The sequence below is a fragment of the Tasmannia lanceolata genome, unplaced genomic scaffold, assembly GCF_043159265.1.
Source record: "Tasmannia lanceolata isolate RefF3 unplaced genomic scaffold, GAP_Taslan_0.1 ptg000008l, whole genome shotgun sequence".
Taxonomy (NCBI): domain Eukaryota; kingdom Viridiplantae; phylum Streptophyta; class Magnoliopsida; order Canellales; family Winteraceae; genus Tasmannia; species Tasmannia lanceolata.
The window spans coordinates 33,886,791-33,909,623 of record NW_027518685.1 but is presented as its reverse complement, the minus strand read 5'-3'; the positions used below and the strand labels follow the sequence as shown (position 1 = coordinate 33,909,623).

Genomic DNA, 22,833 nt, shown 5'->3' with positions numbered 1-22,833 from the left:
TTAAACAGAAAGGACGAATGAATAAAATTGATTCGAATCTTTTGTTCAAAATGAATTGATTATAACTTGATCAATCGCCACAGCCCGAAGGCTGCTCTGATACCAACGGTTAGACTTTATTTAATTCAAAATTATTGCGGAACTTATCTCCGACCACGGCGATTAGAATCGAAGATCACGAATTCCTCTAGCTTTGGCAAACTGCGAACACGAACACGATTTCCACTGCGCCACACAAACAAGAGAAGAGAGATCATCTAGACCTTAGGGCTCGATTTATGGAATCGCAGGCACAATTTTTCTCTCAGTTTAGGAACCCTCTTTATTATGGAACTTCTGCTGTAACGTATGAGTATTGTTCCCATCACACGCAACCATATTTATAGATTTTGGTACAAGCCAATTTGTGTCCTTCCACACTTCAAATACCCTAGTGTTTAGAGTTTCAAAACACTTAGGATTTATCCCTGAACTCCCTTTGCAAATACAACTCTAAGTACATAAGTTTTCAATAAGAATATGTGCGTCCACCTTATGTGTGATTCCCAATGTGGGCCGCACTAAATAAAACGCCAACACAACGATCATCCACTGGCAATTTCGAAAATTTGATGTGAATTCTGGAAACACCTTCCCTTTAACAGAGTGAGTGATGCCTTCATCAAAGTATAGTAGAGCAACAAAGTGGGTGATGCCTTCATCAAAGTATAGTAGAGCGGATAACAGTATCCTTTGTAAATTGTCAAACAAGAAATTTGTTTTTGAAATGAAGCAGCCTTCTTTTGCGAAAACCCCTTCCCCAAAAATATGCGGCATTTGAGCTACTACATTGGGACCAATAAAATGATACTACAAGCAGTCCGCACCAACACTTTGCCCTAATTTTTCATCAGAGAAATTGGTGTAAACACTGGAGAAATTATATGATGAGTGGACGTACAAAGACACTCAACATCCCATCCTTGATCTTTGATCCAACAGTAGTTCACTTTTGGAGAAGCTGCTTGAAATTTGATCCAACGGCAGTTCACTTATTGAGAAGCTGCCGTTGGATCAAATATCAAGGGTTGTACATCCATAGTACCACCTTTATATCTTCAAAGCGTTTAAAAGGTGGAATGCTCCTTCGTGTAAGTTGCTTTCCGGATCTCTTTCTTTGCCGATATATGAGAAATTATACGGTGGAATACAACGCATGGCCGTGCCCAAAAATACAGTGGGCCGCACATTGTTTGGGTGATTTAAACCATTATTTGTTGGGTACTGACCTGGATAAGGTGTGCCCAAAAAATCTTGCTAGACTTTAGATTTCCACAGATTGCTCCACAAATTGGAGGGTTAGAATCATCGAACGGACAATATGTTTGGAGCACCCCTATCTGGGTTAGGACCCAACAAATGAGTGGTTTGGATCAGCTGTGGGTCCCATAGCCATTTTGGTCTACACATCCATGCGCCGTCGTCCAACATATAAATTTTATTTATATAAATTTTGTCATTAAAAAAAAGAGAGGAATGCTCCTTCCACACGGAAGTTTTAGGTTGATGAAAAATTCACACCCTTTCTAAAGTGATTTGACGTCAAAAAGCGTTAAAAGTCCGCCACAATTCACGTCATAAGCCGTGTGAATCATCCAACCGGGAGTGCGAATTTACCAGCTTCCAAGTTTTAACCACGAAAACGTCTGCCACAATTCATGTTATAAGTGGCGTGAATCATCCTAAAGTGGGTACGAATTTATCATCTCCAAAAGTTTTAGCCCAAAAACACAATCACGACTGAAAAGGCGAAAACCCCTATAAAATGCTAAACCTAAGTTCGAAGTAGTAACAAAATCTCCTTCCATCTCAATGGAACATCCCGTTAGAGAAACAGTCACAGTAGCCATCATAATGGTCCCACTACCGGCACAAGGTCACCTGAGCCACTTCTCCCTTCTCATATCCTCCCGTGGCGTACCGGTGCACTTCGCCACCTCCGCCACCCACAACCGCCACGCTAAAACCAGAATCCAAGGATGGGACCCATTCACCATCTCCAACATCCACTTCCATGACCTCCCTCTCCCTCCCTTCCCGGTCCCAACTCCGGACCCTAAATCCCGAAACAAGTTCCCGGCCCACCTCCAACCCGCCTTAGACGCTGCCGTTTTACACCTCCGCCAGCCCTTCTCCGCCCTCCTCCGCTCCCCCTGCTCCACAGCCCGTCGAGTCGCCGTCATCCACGACGGTCTCATGTCATTCGCCACCGAAGAATCCACGGCCCACCCAAATGCGGAGGCCTACGCCTTTCATTGCATATCCGCCTTTGCCTCCTCCTTCAGGAAGATGGACTTAATCAGGAGCTCAAACAAAGAGCTAAAATTACCAATCTTACCAGCTATCTCTCTGGAAGGATGTTTTACCGATCAATTCGCAGATTTCAAGAGCTCGCAGAAGGAGATGTTGAAGTATGATGCGGGTCATCTCTATAACTCGTGCCAAGTTGTCGAAGGTGAGTTTCTCGATCTCTTGACTAAACTACCGAGCAACGGGAAGAGACAATTGAGGCCATGGGTGGTGGGGCCATTGAATCCAATAAGTATCGACGGTCATGGAGGTTCGAGAGGGCGACACGAGTGTTTAGAGTGGCTAGACAAGCAACCACCGAGATCGGTGCTATATGTTTCATTTGGGAGCAATTCATCTTTAATCGAAGAGCAGATTTACGAGCTTGCAATGGGATTGAAACAGAGCGAGCAAACGTTTATTTGGGTGTTGAGGGAAGCGGATAGAGGAGACATTTTTGCAAGAGAGAATGATGTGAAGAAAATTGAAAAATATAAACTGCCTGAGAATTATGAGTTGGGTTTGAATGGGGTGGGGATGGTTGTGAGAGATTGGGCCCCACAGCTTGAGATCTTGGCCCACCAATCTATTGGAGGGTTTTTGAGCCACTGTGGTTGGAATTCTTGCATGGAGAGTATGAGCTTTGGGGTCCCACTTGCCACGTGGCCGATGCACTCGGATCAGCCGTTGAATGCAGTGCTGGTCACGGAGTATTTGAAGATCGGTGTCCAGGTGAGGGAGTGGGCCCGGCGAGAGTAGATTGTGGGGTCCGCTGACGTGGAAGTCGGGGTGAGAAGGTTGATGGGGACGGAGGAAGGGAAGGAAATGAGAAGCAGGGCGGAGGAGTTGGGTGGGGCCATTCGTGAGGCGTGGTCAGAAGGTGGAAGTTCAAGAGAGGATCTGGAGTCTTTCATTGCCCATATTTCCAGATAGGGAAATTGTATTTGTCTTTTTCTAGAAACGATTGAATTTCCATCCACTTTGTTTTCTTTCTTTGAAGTAGCAGGGATATTGTTTGTCATTGGAAAACACTTCCAAAACGGAACTATCACTTGGTAAATAAGTGGCCTACAATGGCGATAGTACCCTCATCCAAACCCGACGAATACCGTCCTCTTTCTTGTCTTCTCATACTCATACACAGGACCCAATCACGAGTTCCCTTTTTATTGACCAAGAAGATGAAGAGAAGAACATTCACTACTATGTATTAATTCATTGATGAAGAAAAATCTATTTGCTGCTTCAATTGGGAATTAATATCTCTACTTGTTTCAATTTCATTAATAGCATGCCATTACAGTGTACTTCTCTATTCGGCTTTAGAAGGCAGTTTCAAGAGGTCGTTAGGCTCGCGTGGCCACGTAGTCTCACAAAATAAAGTTCGAGCGGAGCTAGGAAGACGGAATCCCGTTTTGGAAAGAAAAACGGGCATTAACAAGTGGAACCACGCCCACCAAAAGACAAATGTGTGGAGCTCAAATCCCTATGAAAGCAATAAAAAGAAGGAAGTAATTGCCGATGGGAGACATCAAAATACGAGAATTGCCAACGGGAACACACGGTTGAAAAATTGTTAAAGAGGGTTGATAACCCCTTTTGAGAGTTTGATAAACCCCTTTTAGAGACTTGATAGCCCCATTTTTTCCCTCTCTAACAATGTTTCAAAACTGTGTCCCCCATTGGCACTTCTCATATTTTAATGTCCCCCATTTGCAATTTTTTACATATTTAAAATGGTCAAACCAACCGTAGTTTCAGTCTCGTTTTTATTTTCCAAACGGAATCCCGTTTTCAAAGTGTTTTAAAAAAAAAGGGTAATGATAAATTTGCCCCATTTTTTAAAAAATGTATTTTATTAAATGTGACATGGTATTAGGGCATGAAACCTTATCTTGACTCAGGGCTGGCTCAACAGTAGCAGCTTAGGTATACACATCAACGTATGAATAGTTCCTTTATGTTGGGTGAGTGATTGAACCGTCTTCTGAAATTCAAGAATGATTTCGTTAATCTGATGCCTTCATCTTGCTTGTTAGAGTGACTCCACGTATTGCTTGACGTCTATCTTTTGTTGATTTTTTTCATGGCTTGATGGAGAATATCCAGATCCATCAATCAATCTGCTCTTGCTATCTCATCAATTCGTGGGTTGACAATCTCTTATATAGAGGTAATGACCCGTTGGCCTCGATCGAGCAGCCACTATGGGCAGTTGTCCATCCCTACCAAATTATTTCACCAGACCGGGATACGAGGTGCCACTAGCAAACAAGCTTCTTTATCGGAGCAGATCACCATTGGTTCAGATCTTGAAGAGCTAAAGAAGGCATGCAGAGATCATGGAGACTTTGAAAGATACAAATTGCTAATTCTTTAATCTTTTCTTTTAGCAGTTTTTATATGCAGTGTGCGCAATGCCAATTATTTTCCGAAAACTACTGTGCGGTCCACTTCATAGGATAGGATGATCCAAGCCGTTCACCTCCATAGGAGTTTTAGGACAGAAGCATCTTATCTTTTTTATAAAAGGCAAACACATATCATTTTCTCTCCAAACGAAAGTAAATTGAAAGATACTGATGTTGGCATTGCCATGTTTTGATAATTCCACTAACTCACGTTGTCCTTTCCTTTTAAATCGGCTTCCTAACAGCTTCTTTGGGGATTGAAGCATTTAACAATAAAAGAGAAGATAAGTTGGTGCAATCATCAAAATATGATAGTTCCAATATTAGTAGGTTAGTTAAATTTTAAGAAATTGAACGGATTTATCATATCCGTCTCTTACGCATGCGTGAGAATAGACATCATCCATCCAGCATTTCCAACATGGTCTTTAAATCTTTATTCTCTGAAGACTAAAAGACAAACAGGAGTGGGAATATCATTTCCCTTATCTGGAAATATGTGCAATGAAGGAATCCAGATCCTTCCTAGAACTCCCACCTTTGGACCACGCATCACGGATGACCCCACGCAACTCCTCCGCCCTCCTCCTCATTTCCTTCCCTTCCTCGCTCTCCATCAACCTCCTCACCCCTACTTCCACGTCACCCGACCCCACAATCTCCTCCCGCCGGGCCCACTCCCTAACCGGTACACCCATCTTCAAATACTCCGTGATCAGCATCGCATTCAACGGTTGATCCGAGTGCATCGGCCACGTGGCCAGTGGGACCCCAAAGCTCATACTCTCCAAGCAAGAATTCCAACCACAGTGGCTCAAAAACCCTCCTGTAGATTGGTGGGCCAAGATTTCCAACTGTGGGGCCCAATCTCTCACCACCATCCCCACCCCTTTCAAACCCAACTCAAAATTATCAGGCAGTGTATAATTCTTCAAATTATTCTCTTCTCCAAATATGTCTCCTCTATCTGCTTCCCTCAGCACCCAAATAAACCTTTGCTCACTTTGTTTCAGTCCCATTCCCAGCTCATATATCTCCTCCTCAGTTAAAGATGAATTGCTCCCAAACGAAACATATAGTACCGATCTCGGTGGTTGTTTGTCTAGCCACTCTAAGCAATCGTGTCGCCCTCTCGAACCTCCATGACTGTCGATAACTATCGGATTTAATGGCCCCACCGCCCATGGTCTCAATTCTGTCTTCCCTGGGATCGGTAGCTTGCTCAAGAGATCCACAAACTCACCTTCCACCATTCGACAAGTGTTATAGAGATCACCCGCATCATCCCTCAACATCTCACCCTGCGAGCTTACGAAATCCATGAATTGATCAGTAAAACACCCTTCGAGCGAGAAAGGAGGTAAGATTGGTAATTTTAGCTCTTCCTCAATTGGTCGACCGAGTAACTCCATGTTCATGAAGAATGAGGAGAATGCGGAAGGGCAGTGGAAGGCATATGCCTCGGCGTTAGGGTGGGCCACAGATTCTTGGGCTGGGAATGCCATTAGATCATCGTAGATGATGGCGATCCGATGGGCTGTGGAGCAGAGGGAGCGGAGGAGGGCTGCGAAGGGTTGGCGGAGGTGTAATACGGCGGCTTCTAAGGAGGACTGGAGGTGGGCCGGGAACTTGTTTCGGGCATGAGGGTCCGGTGGTGGAACAGGGAAGGGAGGGAGAGGGAGGTCATGGAAGTAGATGTTGGAGATGGTGAGTGGGTCCCATCCCTGGACTCTGATTTGGGCTTGGCGGTTGTGGGTGGCGGAGGTCGCGAAGTGCACCGGTATGCTGCGGGAGGCTATGAGACGGGAGAAGTGGAGGAGCTGGTTCAGGTGGCCTTGTGCTGGGAAAGGAACCATCACTACAGCCACCGAGACTGATTCTGTAAGGGGATTTTCCATTGAGAAGGGAGGAGATTTTGCTACTACTACGACTCTATTTTTAGCATTTTATAGTGGTTTTAGGTGGTGGATAGCCGCCATGGAAGGATAGTAATCTGTATGTGTGGAGCAAAACTTGGCCCAGGTCGGCGTCTGAGGAACTTTCTTCGTACCCCTATATCAAAGAGTGAGGGGGTGTGCAAATATCAATTCCATGCTTACTTTTTATATTCAGAAGTAATTGATATTTCCACACCCTTTGTTGTTAGACTGTTAGCAAGGAGTCCGAGGATAGTTCCTCAGACCTCGACCTGAGCCAAGTTTCGTTCGTATGTGTGGACGCAGAGCATTTCTCTTTTGAGAAATTTATTAAGGGAATTGCTAGCGTCCACCGCAGAAGACATCTCGCGAGACCAGACATCTATTGAATGGAGACAAAAGCTGTTCTCTTCATTCATGAGGCGGCTGGTCAGACCAGCAAAGCTGTTGTCTTCATTCAAGAGGCGGCTGGTCTCATGCGACCTCTTCAAAATTGAAATCCATTAATCCAATCGGTCCGAAAATGATACACATAGTACGTTAGGATATTGATAACATTCTATTAAGATTTGGGAGTGTTTCCCAAACCCTAGGGACAAAATCCAAAGCTCTTTTATAGTGGGAATAAAGAGAACAACAACATATTGATCTAGGATTGTTCTGAAAATTATACCACTGCGTCCGTAACACCGAAAAGCTTTAGGGTACAGTTTAAGACTTTTTTTATTTATGATCCTAAACTCAAGAAAAGTTGGAATATCTAGTGCCCAAGAAAAGTGGAGATTCGCAGAAAAGCAACCTACATGTCTCATTTTGTTCTGAAACCAGTACCGCTGTGTTCGGGACTTTTGCAAAATCTCAAATTTATGGGCTCAAATTTCAGCACAAATGAAATCTCGAGAAGAAGACGAAACCACTGCGTCATCATGAGGCCCGCACAGTGCTTAACGCACATCTCTTCTTCCCCAATTATTTTAATAATAAAGCCTGCAACTTCTAGTTTCTGGTGCGATTTTTGGACAGCCGTCGCTGGCAATCCTGACGTCCGATCTGATCTCTGTCAATGGCGTTAGAACCACGAAATGATCATCTTTCCACCCATGCCATCAGATTAATGATTATACCGCCGACGGTTTTAGCAGAACAGAATTGTCCAAAAACACCAAAAAATTGATTTTCCACCCTTTCTTTAATGGCGTTTTCACCATTGCCGAACTGAAAATCTCTTATTTGTCCCAGAATCTCTTCCTTTATGATTCAAATTGATCTTATATTATCCACCCGTCGACTTCTTAATAAATCTAATTTCGATTTAAACAGAAAGGACGAATGAATAAAATTGATTCGAATCTTTTGTTCAAAATGAATTGATTATAACTTGATCAATCGCCACAGCCCGAAGGCTGCTCTGATACCAACGGTTAGACTTTATTTAATTCAAAATTATTGCGGAACTTATCTCCGACCACGGCGATTAGAATCGAAGATCACGAATTCCTCTAGCTTTGGCAAACTGCGAACACGAACACGATTTCCACTGCGCCACACAAACAAGAGAAGAGAGATCATCTAGACCTTAGGGCTCGATTTATGGAATCGCAGGCACAATTTTTCTCTCAGTTTAGGAACCCTCTTTATTATGGAACTTCTGCTGTAACGTATGAGTATTGTTCCCATCACACGCAACCATATTTATAGATTTTGGTACAAGCCAATTTGTGTCCTTCCACACTTCAAATACCCTAGTGTTTAGAGTTTCAAAACACTTAGGATTTATCCCTGAACTCCCTTTGCAAATACAACTCTAAGTACATAAGTTTTCAATAAGAATATGTGCGTCCACCTTATGTGTGATTCCCAATGTGGGCCGCACTAAATAAAACGCCAACACAACGATCATCCACTGGCAATTTCGAAAATTTGATGTGAATTCTGGAAACACCTTCCCTTTAACAGAGTGAGTGATGCCTTCATCAAAGTATAGTAGAGCAACAAAGTGGGTGATGCCTTCATCAAAGTATAGTAGAGCGGATAACAGTATCCTTTGTAAATTGTCAAACAAGAAATTTGTTTTTGAAATGAAGCAGCCTTCTTTTGCGAAAACCCCTTCCCCAAAAATATGCGGCATTTGAGCTACTACATTGGGACCAATAAAATGATACTACAAGCAGTCCGCACCAACACTTTGCCCTAATTTTTCATCAGAGAAATTGGTGTAAACACTGGAGAAATTATATGATGAGTGGACGTACAAAGACACTCAACATCCCATCCTTGATCTTTGATCCAACAGTAGTTCACTTTTGGAGAAGCTGCTTGAAATTTGATCCAACGGCAGTTCACTTATTGAGAAGCTGCCGTTGGATCAAATATCAAGGGTTGTACATCCATAGTACCACCTTTATATCTTCAAAGCGTTTAAAAGGTGGAATGCTCCTTCGTGTAAGTTGCTTTCCGGATCTCTTTCTTTGCCGATATATGAGAAATTATACGGTGGAATACAACGCATGGCCGTGCCCAAAAATACAGTGGGCCGCACATTGTTTGGGTGATTTAAACCATTATTTGTTGGGTACTGACCTGGATAAGGTGTGCCCAAAAAATCTTGCTAGACTTTAGATTTCCACAGATTGCTCCACAAATTGGAGGGTTAGAATCATCGAACGGACAATATGTTTGGAGCACCCCTATCTGGGTTAGGACCCAACAAATGAGTGGTTTGGATCAGCTGTGGGTCCCATAGCCATTTTGGTCTACACATCCATGCGCCGTCGTCCAACATATAAATTTTATTTATATAAATTTTGTCATTAAAAAAAAGAGAGGAATGCTCCTTCCACACGGAAGTTTTAGGTTGATGAAAAATTCACACCCTTTCTAAAGTGATTTGACGTCAAAAAGCGTTAAAAGTCCGCCACAATTCACGTCATAAGCCGTGTGAATCATCCAACCGGGAGTGCGAATTTACCAGCTTCCAAGTTTTAACCACGAAAACGTCTGCCACAATTCATGTTATAAGTGGCGTGAATCATCCTAAAGTGGGTACGAATTTATCATCTCCAAAAGTTTTAGCCCAAAAACACAATCACGACTGAAAAGGCGAAAACCCCTATAAAATGCTAAACCTAAGTTCGAAGTAGTAACAAAATCTCCTTCCATCTCAATGGAACATCCCGTTAGAGAAACAGTCACAGTAGCCATCATAATGGTCCCACTACCGGCACAAGGTCACCTGAGCCACTTCTCCCTTCTCATATCCTCCCGTGGCGTACCGGTGCACTTCGCCACCTCCGCCACCCACAACCGCCACGCTAAAACCAGAATCCAAGGATGGGACCCATTCACCATCTCCAACATCCACTTCCATGACCTCCCTCTCCCTCCCTTCCCGGTCCCAACTCCGGACCCTAAATCCCGAAACAAGTTCCCGGCCCACCTCCAACCCGCCTTAGACGCTGCCGTTTTACACCTCCGCCAGCCCTTCTCCGCCCTCCTCCGCTCCCCCTGCTCCACAGCCCGTCGAGTCGCCGTCATCCACGACGGTCTCATGTCATTCGCCACCGAAGAATCCACGGCCCACCCAAATGCGGAGGCCTACGCCTTTCATTGCATATCCGCCTTTGCCTCCTCCTTCAGGAAGATGGACTTAATCAGGAGCTCAAACAAAGAGCTAAAATTACCAATCTTACCAGCTATCTCTCTGGAAGGATGTTTTACCGATCAATTCGCAGATTTCAAGAGCTCGCAGAAGGAGATGTTGAAGTATGATGCGGGTCATCTCTATAACTCGTGCCAAGTTGTCGAAGGTGAGTTTCTCGATCTCTTGACTAAACTACCGAGCAACGGGAAGAGACAATTGAGGCCATGGGTGGTGGGGCCATTGAATCCAATAAGTATCGACGGTCATGGAGGTTCGAGAGGGCGACACGAGTGTTTAGAGTGGCTAGACAAGCAACCACCGAGATCGGTGCTATATGTTTCATTTGGGAGCAATTCATCTTTAATCGAAGAGCAGATTTACGAGCTTGCAATGGGATTGAAACAGAGCGAGCAAACGTTTATTTGGGTGTTGAGGGAAGCGGATAGAGGAGACATTTTTGCAAGAGAGAATGATGTGAAGAAAATTGAAAAATATAAACTGCCTGAGAATTATGAGTTGGGTTTGAATGGGGTGGGGATGGTTGTGAGAGATTGGGCCCCACAGCTTGAGATCTTGGCCCACCAATCTATTGGAGGGTTTTTGAGCCACTGTGGTTGGAATTCTTGCATGGAGAGTATGAGCTTTGGGGTCCCACTTGCCACGTGGCCGATGCACTCGGATCAGCCGTTGAATGCAGTGCTGGTCACGGAGTATTTGAAGATCGGTGTCCAGGTGAGGGAGTGGGCCCGGCGAGAGTAGATTGTGGGGTCCGCTGACGTGGAAGTCGGGGTGAGAAGGTTGATGGGGACGGAGGAAGGGAAGGAAATGAGAAGCAGGGCGGAGGAGTTGGGTGGGGCCATTCGTGAGGCGTGGTCAGAAGGTGGAAGTTCAAGAGAGGATCTGGAGTCTTTCATTGCCCATATTTCCAGATAGGGAAATTGTATTTGTCTTTTTCTAGAAACGATTGAATTTCCATCCACTTTGTTTTCTTTCTTTGAAGTAGCAGGGATATTGTTTGTCATTGGAAAACACTTCCAAAACGGAACTATCACTTGGTAAATAAGTGGCCTACAATGGCGATAGTACCCTCATCCAAACCCGACGAATACCGTCCTCTTTCTTGTCTTCTCATACTCATACACAGGACCCAATCACGAGTTCCCTTTTTATTGACCAAGAAGATGAAGAGAAGAACATTCACTACTATGTATTAATTCATTGATGAAGAAAAATCTATTTGCTGCTTCAATTGGGAATTAATATCTCTACTTGTTTCAATTTCATTAATAGCATGCCATTACAGTGTACTTCTCTATTCGGCTTTAGAAGGCAGTTTCAAGAGGTCGTTAGGCTCGCGTGGCCACGTAGTCTCACAAAATAAAGTTCGAGCGGAGCTAGGAAGACGGAATCCCGTTTTGGAAAGAAAAACGGGCATTAACAAGTGGAACCACGCCCACCAAAAGACAAATGTGTGGAGCTCAAATCCCTATGAAAGCAATAAAAAGAAGGAAGTAATTGCCGATGGGAGACATCAAAATACGAGAATTGCCAACGGGAACACACGGTTGAAAAATTGTTAAAGAGGGTTGATAACCCCTTTTGAGAGTTTGATAAACCCCTTTTAGAGACTTGATAGCCCCATTTTTTCCCTCTCTAACAATGTTTCAAAACTGTGTCCCCCATTGGCACTTCTCATATTTTAATGTCCCCCATTTGCAATTTTTTACATATTTAAAATGGTCAAACCAACCGTAGTTTCAGTCTCGTTTTTATTTTCCAAACGGAATCCCGTTTTCAAAGTGTTTTAAAAAAAAAGGGTAATGATAAATTTGCCCCATTTTTTAAAAAATGTATTTTATTAAATGTGACATGGTATTAGGGCATGAAACCTTATCTTGACTCAGGGCTGGCTCAACAGTAGCAGCTTAGGTATACACATCAACGTATGAATAGTTCCTTTATGTTGGGTGAGTGATTGAACCGTCTTCTGAAATTCAAGAATGATTTCGTTAATCTGATGCCTTCATCTTGCTTGTTAGAGTGACTCCACGTATTGCTTGACGTCTATCTTTTGTTGATTTTTTTCATGGCTTGATGGAGAATATCCAGATCCATCAATCAATCTGCTCTTGCTATCTCATCAATTCGTGGGTTGACAATCTCTTATATAGAGGTAATGACCCGTTGGCCTCGATCGAGCAGCCACTATGGGCAGTTGTCCATCCCTACCAAATTATTTCACCAGACCGGGATACGAGGTGCCACTAGCAAACAAGCTTCTTTATCGGAGCAGATCACCATTGGTTCAGATCTTGAAGAGCTAAAGAAGGCATGCAGAGATCATGGAGACTTTGAAAGATACAAATTGCTAATTCTTTAATCTTTTCTTTTAGCAGTTTTTATATGCAGTGTGCGCAATGCCAATTATTTTCCGAAAACTACTGTGCGGTCCACTTCATAGGATAGGATGATCCAAGCCGTTCACCTCCATAGGAGTTTTAGGACAGAAGCATCTTATCTTTTTTATAAAAGGCAAACACATATCATTTTCTCTCCAAACGAAAGTAAATTGAAAGATACTGATGTTGGCATTGCCATGTTTTGATAATTCCACTAACTCACGTTGTCCTTTCCTTTTAAATCGGCTTCCTAACAGCTTCTTTGGGGATTGAAGCATTTAACAATAAAAGAGAAGATAAGTTGGTGCAATCATCAAAATATGATAGTTCCAATATTAGTAGGTTAGTTAAATTTTAAGAAATTGAACGGATTTATCATATCCGTCTCTTACGCATGCGTGAGAATAGACATCATCCATCCAGCATTTCCATTTTCCAACATGGTCTTTAAATCTTTATTCTCTGAAGACTAAAAGACAAACAGGAGTGGGAATATCATTTCCCTTATCTGGAAATATGTGCAATGAAGGAATCCAGATCCTTCCTAGAACTCCCACCTTTGGACCACGCATCACGGATGACCCCACGCAACTCCTCCGCCCTCCTCCTCATTTCCTTCCCTTCCTCGCTCTCCATCAACCTCCTCACCCCTACTTCCACGTCACCCGACCCCACAATCTCCTCCCGCCGGGCCCACTCCCTAACCGGTACACCCATCTTCAAATACTCCGTGATCAGCATCGCATTCAACGGTTGATCCGAGTGCATCGGCCACGTGGCCAGTGGGACCCCAAAGCTCATACTCTCCAAGCAAGAATTCCAACCACAGTGGCTCAAAAACCCTCCTGTAGATTGGTGGGCCAAGATTTCCAACTGTGGGGCCCAATCTCTCACCACCATCCCCACCCCTTTCAAACCCAACTCAAAATTATCAGGCAGTGTATAATTCTTCAAATTATTCTCTTCTCCAAATATGTCTCCTCTATCTGCTTCCCTTAGCACCCAAATAAACCTTTTCTCACTTTGTTTCAGTCTCATTCCCAGCTCATATATCTCCTCCTCAGTTAAAGATGAATTGCTCCCAAACGAAACATATAGTACCGATCTCGGTGGTTGTTTGTCTAGCCACTCTAAGCAATCGTGTCGCCCTCTCGAACCTCCATGACTGTCGATAACTATCGGATTTAATGGCCCCACCGCCCATGGTCTCAATTCTGTCTTCCCTGGGATCGGTAGCTTGCTCAAGAGATCCACAAACTCACCTTCCACCATTCGACAAGTGTTATAGAGATCACCCGCATCATCCCTCAACATCTCACCCTGCGAGCTTACGAAATCCATGAATTGATCAGTAAAACACCCTTCGAGCGAGAAAGGAGGTAAGATTGGTAATTTTAGCTCTTCCTCAACTGGTCGACCGAGTAACTCCATGTTCATGAAGAATGAGGAGAATGCGGAAGGGCAGTGGAAGGCATATGCCTCGGCGTTAGGGTGGGCCACAGATTCTTGGGCTGGGAATGCCATTAGATCATCGTAGATGATGGCGATCCGATGGGCTGTGGAGCAGAGGGAGCGGAGGAGGGCTGCGAAGGGTTGGCGGAGGTGTAATACGGCGGCTTCTAAGGAGGACTGGAGGTGGGCCGGGAACTTGTTTCGGGCATGAGGGTCCGGTGGTGGAACCGGGAAGGGAGGGAGAGGGAGGTCATGGAAGTAGATGTTGGAGATGGTGAGTGGGTCCCATCCCTGGACTCTGATTTGGGCTTGGCGGTTGTGGGTGGCGGAGGTCGCGAAGTGCACCGGTATGCTGCTGGAGGCTATGAGACGGGAGAAGTGGAGGAGCTGGTTCAGGTGGCCTTGTGCTGGGAAAGGAACCATCACTACAGCCACCGAGACTGATTCTGTAGGGGATTTTCCATTGAGAAGGGAGGAGATTTTGCTACTACTACGACTCTATTTTTAGCATTTTATAGTGGTTTTAGGTGGTGGATAGCCGCCATGGAAGGATAGTAATCTGTATGTGTGGAGCAAAACTTGGCCCAGGTCGGCGTCTGAGGAACTTTCTTCGTACCCCTATATCAAAGAGTGAGGGGGTGTGCAAATATCAATTCCATGCTTACTTTTTATATTCAGAAGCAATTGATATTTCCACACCCTTTGTTGTTAGACTGTTAGCAAGGAGTCCGAGGAAAGTTCCTCAGACCTCGACCTGAGCCAAGTTTCGTTCGTATGTGTGGACGCAGAGCATTTCTCTTTTGAGAAATTTATTAAGGGAATTGCTAGCGTCCACCGCAGAAGACATCTCGCGAGACCAGACATCTATTGAATGGAGACAAAAGCTGTTCTCTTCATTCATGAGGCGGCTGGTCAGACCAGCAAAGCTGTTGTCTTCATTCAAGAGGCGGCTGGTCTCATGCGACCTCTTCAAAATTGAAATCCATTAATCCAATCGGTCCGAAAATGATACACATAGTACGTTAGGATATTGATAACATTCTATTAAGATTTGGGAGTGTTTCCCAAACCTAGGGACAAAATCCAAAGCTCTTTTATAGTGGGAATAAAGAGAACAACAACATACTGATCTAGGATTGTTCTGAAAATTATACCACTGCGTCCGAAACACCGAAAAGCTTTAGGGTACAGTTTAAGACTTTTTCTATTTATGATCCTAAACTCAAGAAAAGTTGGAATATCTAGTGCCCAAGAAAAGTGGAGATTCGCAGAAAAGCAACCTACATGTCTCATTTTGTTCTGAAACCAGTACCGCTGTGTTCGGGACTTTTGCAAAATCTCAAATTTATGGGCTCAAATTTCAGCACAAATGAAATCTCGAGAAGAAGACGAAACCACTGCGTCATCATGAGGCCCGCACAGTGCTTAACGCACATCTTTTCTTCCCCAATTATTTTAATAATAAAGCCTGCAACTTCTAGTTTCTGGTGCGATTTTTGGACAGCCGTCGCTGGCAATCCTGACGTCCGATCTGATCTCTGTCAATGGCATTAGAACCACGGAATGATCATCTTTCCACCCATGCCATCAGATTAATGATTATACCGCCGACGGTTTTAGCAGAACAGAATTGTCCAAAAACACCAAAAAATTGATTTTCCACCCTTTCTTTAATGGCGTTTTCACCATTGCCGAACTGAAAATCTCTTATTTGTCCCAGAATCTCTTCCTTTATGATTCAAATTGATCTTATATTATCCACCCGTCGACTTCTTAATAAATCTAATTTCGATTTAAACAGAAAGGACGAATGAATAAAATTGATTCGAATCTTTTGTTCAAAATGAATTGATTATAACTTGATCAATCGCCACAGCCCGAAGGCTGCTCTGATACCAACGGTTAGACTTTATTTAATTCAAAATTATTGCGGAACTTATCTCCGACCACGGCGATTAGAATCGAAGATCACGAATTCCTCTAGCTTTGGCAAACTGGGAACACGAACACGATTTCCACTGCGCCACACAAACAAGAGAAGAGAGATCATCTAGACCTTAGGGCTCGATTTATGGAATCGCAGGCACAATTTTTCTCTCAGTTTAGGAACCCTCTTTATGATGGAACTTCTGCTGTAACGTATGAGTATTGTTCCCATCACACGCAACCATATTTATAGATTTTGGTACAAGCCAATTTGTGTCCTTCCACACTTCAAATACCCTAGTGTTTAGAGTTTCAAAACACTTAGGATTTATCCCTGAACTCCCTTTGCAAATACAACTCTAAGTACATAAGTTTTCAATAAGAATATGTGCGTCCACCTTATGTGTGATTCCCAATGTGGGCCGCACTAAATAAAACGCCAACACAACGATCATCCACTGGCAATTTCGAAAATTTGATGTGAATTCTGGAAACACCTTCCCTTTAACAGAGTGGGTGATGGCTTCATCAAAGTATAGTAGAGCAACAAAGTGGGTGATGCCTTCATCAAAGTATAGTAGAGCGGATAACAGTACCCTTTGTAAATTGTCAAACAAGAAATCTGTTTTTGAAATGAAGCAGCCTTCTTTTGCGAAAACCCCTTCCCCAAAAATATGCGGCATTTGAGCTACTACATTGGGACCAATAAAATGATAGTACAAGCAGTCCGCACCAACACTTTGCCCTAATTTTTCATCAGAGAAATTGGTGTAAACACTGGAGAAATTATATGATGAGTGGACGTACAAAGACACTCAACATCCCATCCTTGATCTTTGATCCAACTAGTTCACTTTTGGAGAAGCTGCTTGAAATTTGATCCAACGGCAGTTCACTTATTGAGAAGCTGCCGTTGGATCAAATATCAAGGGTTGTACATCCGTAGTACCACCTTTATATCTTCAAAGCTTTTAAAAGGTGGAATGCTCCTTTCATGTAAGTTGCTTTCCGGATCTCTTTCTTTGCCGATATATGAGAAATTATACGGTGGACTACAACGCATGGCCGTGCCCAAAAATACAGTGGGCCGCACATTGTTTGGGTGATTTAAACCATTATTTGTTGGGTACTGACCTGGATAAGGTGTGCCCAAAAAATCTTGCTAGACTTTAGATTTCCACAGATTGCTCCACAAATTGGAGGGTTAGAATCATCGAACGGACAATATGTTTGGAGCACCCCTATCTGGGTTAGGACCCAACAAATGAGTGGTTTGGATCAGCTGTGGGTCCCATAGCCATTTTGGTCTACACATCCATGCGCCGTCGTCCAACATATAAATTTTATTTATATAAATTTTGTCATTAAAAAAAAGAGAGGAATGCTCCTTCCACACGGAAGTTTTAGGTTGATGAAAAATTCACACCCTTTCTAAAGTGATTTGACGTCAAAAAGCGTTAAAAGTCCGCCACAATTCACGTTATAAGCCGTGTGAATCATCCTACCGGGAGTGCGAATTTACCAGCTTCCAAGTTTTAACCACGAAAACGTCTGCCACAATTCATGTTATAAGTGGTGTGAATCATCCTAAAGTGGGTACGAATTTATCATCTCCAAATGTTTTAGCCCCAAAAACACAATCACGACTGAAAAGGCTAAAACCCCTATAAAATGCTAAACCTAAGTTCGAAGTCGTAACAAAATCTCCTTCCATCTCAATGGAACATCCCGTTAGAGAAACAGTCACAGTAGCCATCATAATGGTCCCACTACCGGCACAAGGTCACCTGAGCCACTTCTCCCTTCTCATATCCTCCCGTGGCGTACCGGTGCACTTCGCCACCTCCGCCACCCACAACCGCCAAGCTAAAACCAGAATCCAAGGATGGGACCCATTCACCATCTCCAACATCCACTTCCATGACCTCCCTCTCCCTCCCTTCCCGGTCCCAACTCCGGACCCTAAATCCCGAAACAAGTTCCCGGCCCACCTCCAACCCGCCTTAGACGCTGCCGTTTTACACCTCCGCCAGCCCTTCTCCGCCCTCCTCCGCTCCCCCTGCTCCACAGCCCGTCGAGTCGCCGTCATCCACGACGGTCTCATGTCATTCGCCGCCGAAGAATCCACGGCCCACCCAAATGCGGAGGCCTACGCCTTTCATTGCATATCCGCCTTTGCCTCCTCCTTCAGGAAGATGGACTTAATCAGGAGCTCAAACAAAGAGCTAAAATTACCAATCTTACCAGCTATCTCTCTGGAAGGATGTTTTACCGATCAATTCGCAGATTTCAAGAGCTCGCAGAAGGAGATGTTGAAGTATGATGCGGGTCATCTCTATAACTCGTGCCAAGTTGTCGAAGGTGAGTTTCTCGATCTCTTGACTAAACTACCGAGCAACGGGAAGAGACAATTGAGGCCATGGGTGGTGGGGCCATTAAATCCAATAAGTATCGACGGTCATGGAGGTTCGAGAGGGCGACACGAGTGTTTAGAGTGGCTAGACAAGCAACCACCGAGATCGGTGTTATATGTTTCATTTGGGAGCAATTCATCTTTAACCGAAGAGCAGATTTACGAGCTTGCAATGGGATTGAAACAGAGCGAGCAAACGTTTATTTGGGTGTTGAGGGAAGCGGATAGAGGAGACATTTTTGCAAGAGAGAATGATGTGAAGAAAATTGAAAAATATAAACTGCCTGAGAATTATGAGTTGGGTTTGAATGGGGTGGGGATGGTTGTGAGAGATTGGGCCCCACAGCTTGAGATCTTGGCCCACCAATCTATTGGAGGGTTTTTGAGCCACTGTGGTTGGAATTCTTGCATGGAGAGTATGAGCTTTGGGGTCCCACTTGCCACGTGGCCGATGCACTCGGATCAGCCGTTGAATGCAGTGCTGGTCACGGAGTATTTGAAGATCGGTGTCCAGGTGAGGGAGTGGGCCCGGCGAGAGGAGATTGTGGGGTCCGCTGACGTGGAAGTCGGGGTAAGAAGGTTGATGGGGACGGAGGAAGGGAAGGAAATGAGAAGCAGGGCGGAGGAGTTGGGTGGGGCCATTCGTGAGGCGTGGTCAGAAGGTGGAAGTTCAAGAGAGGATCTGGAGTCTTTCATTGCCCATATTTCCAGATAGGGAAATTGTATTTGTCTTTTTCTAGAAACGATTGAATTTCCATCCACTTTGTTTTCTTTCTTTGAAATAGCAGGGATATTGTCTGTCATTGGAAAACACTTCAAAACGGAACTATCACTTGGTAAATAAGTGGCCTACAATGGCGATAGTACCCTCATCCAACCCCGACGAATACCCTCATACACATGACCCAATCACGAGTTCCCTTTTTATTGACCAAGAAGATGAAGAGAAGAACATTCACTACTATGTATTAATTCATTGATGAAGAAAAATCTATTTGCTGCTTCAATTGGGAATTAATATCTCTACTTGTTTCAATTTCATTAATAGCATGCCATTACAGTGTACTTCTCTATTCGGCTTTAGAAGGCAGTTTCAAGAGGTCGTTAGGCTCGCGTGGCCACGTAGTCTTACAAAATAAAGTTCGAGCGGAGCTAGGAAGACGGAATCCCGTTTTGGAAAGAAAAACAGGCATTAACAAGTGGAACCACGTCCACCAAAAGACAAATGGGTGGAGCTCAAATCCCTATGAAAGCAATAAAAAGAAGGAAGTAATTGCCGATGGGAGACATCGAAATACGAGAATTGCCAACGGGAACACACGGTTGAAAAATTGTTAAAGAGGGTTGATAACCCCCTTTTGAGAGTTTGATAAACCCCTTTTAGAGACTTGATAGCCCAATTTTTTCCCTCTCTAACAATGTTTCAAAACTGTGTCCCCCATTGGCACTTCTCATATTTTAATGTCCCCCATTTGCAATTTTTTACATATTTAAAATGGTCAAACCAACCGTAGTTTCAGTCTCGTTTTTATTTTCCAAGCCGAATCCCGTTTTCAAAGTGTTTTTAAAAAAAAGGGTAATGATAAATTTGCCCCATTTTTTTAAAAATGTATTTTATTAAATGTGACATGGTATTAGGGCATGAAACCTTATCTTGACTCAGGGCTGGCTCAACAGTAGCAGCTTAGGTATACATCAACGTATGAATAGTTCCTTTATGTTGGGTGAGTGATTGAATCGTCTTCTGAAATTCAAAAATGATTTCGTTAATCTGATGCCTTCATCTTGCTTGTTAGAGTGACTCCACGTATTGCTTGACGTCTATCTTTTGTTGATTTTTTTCATGGCTTGATGGAGAATATCCAGATCCATCAATCAATCTGCTCTTGCTATCTCATCAATTCGTGGGTTGACAATCTCTTATATAGAGGTAATGACCCGTTGGCCTCGATCGAGCAGCCACTATGGGCAGTTGTCCATCCCTACCAAATTATTTCACCAGACCGGGATACGAGGTGCCACTAGCAAACAAGCTTCTTTATCGGAGCAGATCACCATTGGTTCAGATCTTGAAGAGCTAAAGAAGGCATGCAGAGATCATGGAGACTTTGAAAGATACAAATTGCTAATTCTTTAATCTTTTCTTTTAGCAGTTTTTATATGCTGTGTGCACAATGCCAATTATTTTCCGAAAACTACTGTGCGGTCCACTTCATAGGATAGGATGATCCAAGCCGTTCACCTCCATAGGAGTTTTAGGACAGAAGCATCTTATCTTTTTTATAAAAGGCAAACACATATCATTTTCTCTCCAAACGAAAGTAAATTGAAAGATACTGATGCAGGCATTGCCATGTTTTGATAATCCCACTAACTCACGTTGTCCTTTCCTTTTAAATCGGCTTCCTAACAGCTTCTTTGGGGATTGAAGCATTAAACAATAAAAGACAAGATAAGTTGATGCAATCATCAAAATATGATAGTTCCAATATTACTAGGTTAGTTAAATTTTAAGAAATTGAACGGATTTATCATATCCGTCTCTTACGCATGCGTGAGAATAGACATCATCCTTTCCAGCATTTCCAACATGGTCTTTAAATCTTTATTCTCTGAAGACTAAAAGACAAACAGGAGTGGGAATATCATTTCCCTTATCTGGAAATATGTGCAATGAAGGAATCCAGATCCTTCCTAGAACTCCCACCTTTGGACCACGCATCACGGATGACCCCACGCAACTCCTCCGCCTTCCTCCTCATTTCCTTCCCTTCCTCGTTCTCCATTAACCTCCTCACCCCTACTTCCACGTCACCCGACCCCACAATCTCCTCCCGCCGGGCCCAATCCCTAACCGGTACACCCATCTTCAAATACTCCGTCATCAGCATCGCATTGAACGGTTGATCCGAGTGCATAGGCCACGTGGCGAGATTTCCAACTGTGGGGCCCAATCTCTCACCACACTGGGCCAAGATTTCCAACTGTGGGGCCCAATCTCTCACCACCATCCCCACCCCTTTCAAACCCAACTCAAAATTATCAGGCAGTGTATAATTCTTCAAATTATTCTCTTCTCTAAATATGTCTCCTCTATCTGCTTCCCTTAGCACCCAAATAAACCTTTGCTCACTTTGTTTCAGTCCCATTCCCAGCTCATATATCTCCTCCTCAGTTAAAGATAAATTGCTCCCAAACGAAACATATAGTACCGATCTCGGTGGTTGTTTGTCTAGCCACTCTAAGCAATCGTGTCGCCCTCTCGAACCTCCATGACCGTCGATAACTATCGGATTTAATGGCCCCACCGCCCATGGTCTCAATTTTGTCTTCCCTGGGATCGGTAGCTTGCTCAAGAGATCCACAAACTCACCTTCCACCATTCGACAAGTGTTATAGAGATCACCCGCATCATCCCTCAACATCTCACTCTGCGAGCTTATGAAATCCATGAATTGATCAGTAAAACACCCTTCGCGCGAGAAAGGAGGTAAGATCGGTAATTTTAGCTCTTCATCAGTCGGTCGACCGAGTAACTCCATGTTCATGAAGAACGAGGAAAATGCGGAAGTGCTGTGGAAGGCATATGCCTCGGCGTTAGGGTGGGCCGCAGATTCTTGGGCTGGAAATGCCATTACATCATCGTGGATGATGGCGATCCGATGGGCTGTGGGGCAGAGGGAGCGGAGGAGGGCTGCAAAGGGTTGGCGGAGGTGTAATACGGCGGCGTCAAAGGAGGGCTGGAGGTGGGCCGGGAACTTGTTTTGGGCGTGAGGGTCCGGTGGTGGGACCGAGAAGGGAGGAAGAGGGAGGTCATGGAAGTGGATGTTGGAGATGGTGAGTGGGTCCCATCCCTGTACTCTGATTTGGGCTTGGCTGTTGTGGGTGGCGGAGGTGACGAAGTGCACCGGTATGCCGCGGGAGGATATGAGACGGGAGAAGTGGAGGAGCTGGTTCAGGTGGCCTTGTGCTGGGAAAGGAACCATCACTACAGCCACCGAGACTGATTCTGTAAGGGGATTTTCCATTGAGAAGGGAGGAGATTTTGCTACTACTACGACTCTATTTTTAGCATTTTATAGTGGTTTTAGGTGGTGGATAGCCGCCATGGAAGGATAGTAGTCTGTATGTGTGGAGCAAAACTTGGCCCAGGTCGGCGTCTGAGGAACTTTATTCGTACCCCTATATCAAAGAGTGAGGGGGTGTGCAAATATCAATTCCATGCTTACTTTTTATATTCAGAAGTAATTGATATTTCCACACCCTTTGTTGTTAGACTGTTAGCAAGGTGTCCGAGGATAGTTCCTCAGACCTCGACTGAGCCAAGTTTCGTTCGTATGTGTGGACG

General features: G+C 44.1%; 4 protein-coding genes and 2 pseudogenes across 4 annotated transcripts; 3 read left to right on the top strand and 3 right to left on the bottom strand.

Annotated features, from left to right (window-relative positions):
* The first annotated feature begins 1,851 nt into the window (after nucleotides 1-1,851).
* On the top strand, nucleotides 1,852-3,523 carry LOC143882902 (zeatin O-glucosyltransferase-like; annotated as a pseudogene).
* A 1,351-nt stretch (nucleotides 3,524-4,874) lies between these two features.
* LOC143885256 (zeatin O-glucosyltransferase-like) lies at nucleotides 4,875-6,778 on the bottom strand. Its single transcript, XM_077389333.1, has one exon. The coding sequence runs from the start codon at nucleotides 6,635-6,637 to the stop codon at nucleotides 5,225-5,227; it is 1,413 nt and encodes a 470-aa protein (XP_077245448.1). The 5' UTR covers nucleotides 6,638-6,778; the 3' UTR covers nucleotides 4,875-5,224.
* A 3,040-nt stretch (nucleotides 6,779-9,818) lies between these two features.
* LOC143882901 (zeatin O-glucosyltransferase-like) lies at nucleotides 9,819-11,490 on the top strand (annotated as a pseudogene).
* Nucleotides 11,491-13,135: 1,645 nt separating this feature from the next.
* On the bottom strand, nucleotides 13,136-14,741 carry LOC143885254 (zeatin O-glucosyltransferase-like). Its single transcript, XM_077389331.1, has one exon. The coding sequence runs from the start codon at nucleotides 14,567-14,569 to the stop codon at nucleotides 13,199-13,201; it is 1,371 nt and encodes a 456-aa protein (XP_077245446.1). The 5' UTR covers nucleotides 14,570-14,741; the 3' UTR covers nucleotides 13,136-13,198.
* A 3,049-nt stretch (nucleotides 14,742-17,790) lies between these two features.
* Nucleotides 17,791-19,200, top strand: LOC143882899 (zeatin O-glucosyltransferase-like). Its single transcript, XM_077386284.1, has one exon. The coding sequence runs from the start codon at nucleotides 17,791-17,793 to the stop codon at nucleotides 19,198-19,200; it is 1,410 nt and encodes a 469-aa protein (XP_077242399.1).
* Nucleotides 19,201-20,807: 1,607 nt separating this feature from the next.
* On the bottom strand, nucleotides 20,808-22,655 carry LOC143885253 (zeatin O-glucosyltransferase-like). Its single transcript, XM_077389330.1, has one exon. It carries the CDS (start codon nucleotides 22,511-22,513, stop codon nucleotides 21,140-21,142), a length of 1,374 nt encoding a protein of 457 aa, XP_077245445.1. The 5' UTR covers nucleotides 22,514-22,655; the 3' UTR covers nucleotides 20,808-21,139.
* Nucleotides 22,656-22,833: the final 178 nt, after the last annotated feature.

What these genes read in the sequence shown, in the direction of transcription:
- LOC143882899 (XM_077386284.1), top strand. Translation starts at nt 17,791, where the DNA reads ATGGAACATCCCGTTAGAGAAACAGTCACAGTAGCCATCATAATGGTC.
- LOC143885254 (XM_077389331.1), bottom strand. Translation starts at nt 14,569, where the DNA reads ATGGTTCCTTTCCCAGCACAAGGCCACCTGAACCAGCTCCTCCACTTC.
- LOC143885256 (XM_077389333.1), bottom strand. Translation starts at nt 6,637, where the DNA reads ATGGAAAATCCCCTTACAGAATCAGTCTCGGTGGCTGTAGTGATGGTT.
- LOC143885253 (XM_077389330.1), bottom strand. Translation starts at nt 22,513, where the DNA reads ATGGAAAATCCCCTTACAGAATCAGTCTCGGTGGCTGTAGTGATGGTT.